At 37.5% G+C, this 5,561-nt stretch overlaps 1 protein-coding gene across 1 annotated transcript in view; it reads left to right on the forward strand.

Moving 5' to 3' along the window:
* LOC107737672 (ephrin type-B receptor 2-like) overlaps window positions 1-5,561 on the forward strand; it is a 75,190-nt gene that overhangs the window by 58,605 nt on the left and 11,024 nt on the right. The window contains exons 6-7 of the mRNA XM_016549262.1: window positions 3,708-3,832; window positions 4,319-4,481. Of these exons, the coding sequence (XP_016404748.1) occupies window positions 3,708-3,832; window positions 4,319-4,481 (288 nt within the window). The remainder of the gene's footprint in view (window positions 1-3,707; window positions 3,833-4,318; window positions 4,482-5,561) is intronic.

The following is a 5,561-nucleotide window of genomic DNA, read 5'->3' on the forward strand; positions in this document are numbered from 1 at the left end:
TTTTTTTTTCCCCGACCGAAAGCTGCTTTGAGTGTCTTCAGTTTTATAGGACACCATCATGAAAGTGATGTGTTTGCATCTTTTTATCTTCACCTGATCAGATTTCTAATGTTCCCTCAATTTTTATCTGAGAACTGAAATCGTCCACAACACTCGTCATATTGCTCTGTTCAGGGATAATGCCAGTCAAAAAGAGCCAGTTCAAAAGGAACATAATAGTGTTTAATAGAGCATTTTAATGAGAGCCGTGCCCCCGGCTGTGCTGCAGTGAACTCGCTGGCTCTATCACTGGAGGCTGGGGCTCCACCGGTGTGCTTGTCAGTCCACATTACCGCTTCACTGCTGCCATTAAAAGACAAAAATCCACCTCACACCACCCGCATCCCCCCAAACACAGAGAGAGGGACAATGCCAGGACCGGCTGCTCAGCCAGAGCCCAAGCATGAGCTCAACAGCTACGGGTTTACACAGCACTCAGGAACTATAAACGTCCTCCCACACTCAGGGATTTATTAATAATGTTGCTCTGAGAAACTTACAAGCTAATGGTTTTTATAAAATATAGGATGTGCACATCAAATAAGTAAAAACAGTACAAGAAAATAACGAAAGGATATTTAGCCTCAGGGAAGGAATTTCGAGAAGACTATTTAAAAAAAAAAACATTTCAAAAACATTAGGCCTATAGGTATTCCCATTAATGTTTTCAAGTCTTTAATACTTTGTTTTAAGCTGCTATCAACTAGGAAATTACTTTGTCATTTGCCGCAGTGAAAATTCTTGCGGAGGAAAGAATGATTCTGAGATCCAAATGCTCGTAATCTGTTCCTCTTTTTCTCCTCCAGAATACCACAAGGACATATGAATTTATGTTTTTCACTGAGAGAGTACTACTTGTATTTCTCATAAATTGCCGTCAAAGAGAGCAGCGGAATGATGAAGTACCACTTACTGCAGACTCTTTGGAAAACCAATCACCTCATCAGACCAAGAGAACTTATTTTCATATATAATGACTTGTGGTGGATTCTCTCCAGACGTTCTGGAGTTTCTTGAACTTTAGAAAACTGCATTTCCTTGAAAACACTGTGGTCTGTTAAAGAACAATGGCTACTTAGAATAAACAAGATTCAAAGGCTAATAGCATTTTTGTTGTTGCCATTCCAGTGAGTTTTATATACACTACCATTCAATTTTTTTTGTAGGAAATTAATATTGTTATTTAGCATGGACACATCAAATTGATAAAAAAAAAGTTATGTAGAGACATTCATAATGTTACAAAAGATTTCTATTTCAAATAAATGCTGTTATTTTGAAGAATTTATTTACGGTTTTCACAAAAAATGTTAGGCCGCACAACTTTTTAATAATGATAATAATAAATGTTTCTTGAGCAGCAAATCAGCATATTAGAATGATTTCTGAAGGATCATGTGACACTAAAAACTGAAAATTCATCTTTGCCATCATAGGAATAAAAAGGCTTCAAAAAGGACCAAAAAATACCATAAAAGTGGTCCATACAACTTGTGCACTACATGCCAAGTCTTCTTAAGCCATATGATAGTTTGTGTGAGGGAAAGACTGAAATTTAAGTTGACAATCTTGCTGGTCACCATTAATTTTGGATTGAGAAAAGAGCCGCTTGAACATTCCATGAAACTTCCGTTTTTTGTTTCACTGAAGAAAGTAAGTCATACCGGTTTCAAAAGACACAAGTGTGAATAAATGATGGCTTATCTTTGATATTTTCCTAGTGTAGTCCTGTCATCAACAACAAATTATGGGGGTCAAAAAGTTACATGCGCCTGAGGAATTGATTTTTGTGATTGTTTGAAATGGTTCGTCTTCCTATTTGGAGCGTTAGTCTAATCACATCGGTCTTTCTTAGTGTTGTTTGGATGAATCTCTCCAACATACACAATGGCACGCTCGACTTCTCAACAATCCCATCCTCCTCACACACCATCCCATCATTCAGTGCAGTAAATCAAGACACAGAGCCTGTTCTGCCCATTGAAACTAGCGCATGGAAAAACACTTAATCAAAGTTCAGGATCGAAGTTTACAGAGAAACTGAATAGTACAAGACATATTTTTTACACAACATTGTGTGCTTAATATTCCTGAGCTCTGATCGACAACAGAGAAAGCATAACAACCTGAGGCCTCGAACTCTCGGAGCGATCAACCATCAACTTTATGCCAACTATAAATACAATGTATAAAACGTCTTTCTTTGGGCTTAACAGCCATAATTATACAGAAATGGCACACGTGAAAGAGTATCAGTGTCATTTATTTGACCAATTTATTTTGAAAAAAGATTAAAATGGTCTTAAAATGCTCAGATATTGTCTTACCTATTATATTTTATCACGCATGCCTAGGGAATCAGTATTTGGCATATAAACAGAATCCCTTTCCTCCCTACAAGCCCAAGCAAGCATGCCATGAGCAAACCTCATGTACTCTGCCACCCCGCTGCTACAGCTGAACCCTGTTCAAGGCATCGATTGGCTTTAAGGCACCGTGATTTGTTTGATCTTTAAACCACAAGTGCAGTTTTACCAGCAGCCATAGTGTTTGCCAGCTTTCACGCTTGTCTTTTTGCTTCTTTAAGCTTGTAAATGATAATGAAGTGTTACATGGGCTTCCAGAGTCTTTCTTTTAGTAGTCAGCCTGAAGCTGCAGTTGATATAATGGCTCCTCTATATCCAAAACTGCACGGATGCCAGAGGACTGTGAGTCCAACGCAGTGGCCAGTTTAGCATGGGAGCTCCAGAACTGTAGACGTTATAGCTGATCTTTGTTGGAAATGCTGTTGTGCTTAGGGAGAAATGTATATGCTGTTGCAGTGCTTTCCAAATGTCAAAAACAGTGAACTCTCTAGATTGATTATCTAAACCAGAGGTCCCTACACTACCGTTCAAAAGTTTAGGGTGTCAAATTTTTTATTTAAATATTTTTGGGGAAAAAATCCCCTTGTATGTGCACCAAGGCAACATTTATTTCATCAGAAAATACAATAAAAATAGTAATATTATGAAATATCATTAAAGTTTAAAATGACTTTTTTTCTATTTTAATATATTTTAAAATGCAGTTTATTCCTGGGATGGAAAAGCTGAATTTTCAGCATCATTATTCCAGTCTTCAGTGTCACATGATGATCCTTCAGAAATCATTCTAATATGCTGATTTGATGCTCAATAAACTTTTCTTATTATTACCAATGTTGAAAACAGTTGTGCTGATTAATATTTTTTTGTGAAAACTGATACTTTTAAGGACTAATTAATGAATAAAGTTCAAAAGAACTGGACATTTTTTGTAATATTATAACAGTCTGTACTCTCACTTTTCACCACTTAAAGGCATCTTTGTTGAATAAAAATATTAACTTATTCAAACAAACAAAATTTTCAGGATCGGTTTTAGTGAATTAATAGTTTTTAACTTTAACTTTTGATCTATTAAGGATTATGCAATGTATTAATTTTAATGTTCTTAATGAAAATCATTTTTTTATGCTGAGGGGCCTTGGCTTGGCTGATATTCTGTGTGGTGATCTAAACCTCTCTAATTTAATCCTTATTATGAACCTAGTTTTCAAAAGACTCTCAGATGAACTCCCACACTTAATGTATCCAGCAATATTTATTTCTCATTTAATTGTTTCCTTTTTATCATCCTCTCTACAGCTCCATCTGCTGTGTCAATCATGCATCAGGTCAGTCGAACTGTGGACAGTATCACATTGTCCTGGTCCCAACCAGCCCAGCCCAATGGAGTCATTTTGGACTATGAACTGCAATATTATGAGAAGGTAATAAGTCATCAAATACGAACACACTCAAAATTGTCCAGCTATTCTCTCAAAAATAGAAACATTCAGTGAAGTTCAATTGAGGTGAACTTCACAAAATCCTTCGGATAAATTAGTTATGTTCTTATACAAATTTAAATTAAGATTAATTAAGGGTGGAATTAGAGCTCAGGCCACATGAAGTGCCTGTTATTTTAATTTAATAAAGAATTAAATTAAATACACTACATGGATAGATTATGTTAGTTTAACACATAACACTCAAATCAATTTCCAGTGTGTCTGAGAAGTTCTGTATTTCTGTATATCCTGTTATGCTAATGAAATTGTTAATGTAGTCCCAACAAAATATATTTAGTAGACTTCGATTTTGCTTATTTAAATTAACTATTTGCAATTAAATTAAATTGTGATTAAAAAGTTCAGATACTGTGTCGCATTAACATAATTTTAATTAACTAAATGAATCACTGACATTTATTCTAGAATACGGCGGAGTCGAACTCCTCTCTACTGCGGAGTCAGACTAATACAGCAGTTATCTGTGGCCTGAAGCCAGGGATCATCTACGTGTTCCAGGTTCGGGCCAGAACAGTGGCGGGCTTTGGACGTTTAAGTGGGAAGATGTACTTCCAAACAATGACTGAAGGTATTGGACTTTAACAGACATTTGGCGCTAGACACGTTGATTTTGCTCTTCTAATTTCCCAATTAATAGTCTAATTTTTCAGGTGCTACAATCTGGCAAAAACTGCTTTCTGGTCTCTTAAATAGCTTTACCCTTAGTCTGCTGGACCACAATTTTAGATCTATGTGGCAAGGGCAAAGCCAGAAACATGAGCCGGTGACCAAGCCATCACAGCATGCTGCTTGTTCTCAATAATAATCTTAGACATGTAGCCACGTTCCCTTTGAATGAAAATGGAAACATTTGACAGCAAGGAGCACTTTGCTACTTGGAAACATGTTTATTTGTGTTTAGCTGGCATTAGAATATTCTGTGGCATGTCTGACAAAATCCAGAAAGTGACTGTTGACAAATTATTATTAAAGGGATAGTTCACCCAAAAATTTGATGTTTATCTGCTTACCCCCAGGGCATCCAAGATGTAGGTGACTTTGTTTCTTCAGTAGTAGAAGTCCAGCCGTTGCAGTCTATCAGTCGTATAATGCATGGCAATGGTAACAAAATCTATGAGAGTAAAAAAAACATGCACAGACAAATCCAAATTAAACCCTGCGGCTCGTGACGACACATTGATGTCCTAAGACACGAAACGATCGGTTTGTGCGAGAAACCGAACAGTATTTATATAATTTTTTACCTCTAATACACCACTATGTCCAACTGCCTTGAGCGAGCGTACGGCATCCGGTGCGTGAGGTGTGTACGCGCTCTGGCGTAGTTTACGTTAAAGGGTGTGTTGATATCCAGCCGAAGAGCAATCAACCATAACTTCAGGCGAGCAGGCTCAGAAGTTGGGAATACGTGGAAAGTCACCACTCCCGAATGAGTTCGCACGAGAGAACGTAATCTTTTAGTTTTAAGTCGGTTTGAACAATCCGGATAAGCGCAAGTAAGTACCATTTTGATTAGCCGTCGTACCTACAATGACTGTGCACTGTGTAAACAATGAGTGACGTATACGCGCGAGAGATCACTTCCGGCGCTTGCGTAAACTACGCCAGAGCGCGTACACACCTCACGCACCGGATGCCGTGCACGCGC

This window comes from Sinocyclocheilus rhinocerous, unplaced genomic scaffold (genome assembly GCF_001515625.1).
Source record: "Sinocyclocheilus rhinocerous isolate Xijiao unplaced genomic scaffold, SAMN03320098_v1.1 scaffold72, whole genome shotgun sequence".
Classification (NCBI taxonomy): domain Eukaryota; kingdom Metazoa; phylum Chordata; class Actinopteri; order Cypriniformes; family Cyprinidae; genus Sinocyclocheilus; species Sinocyclocheilus rhinocerous.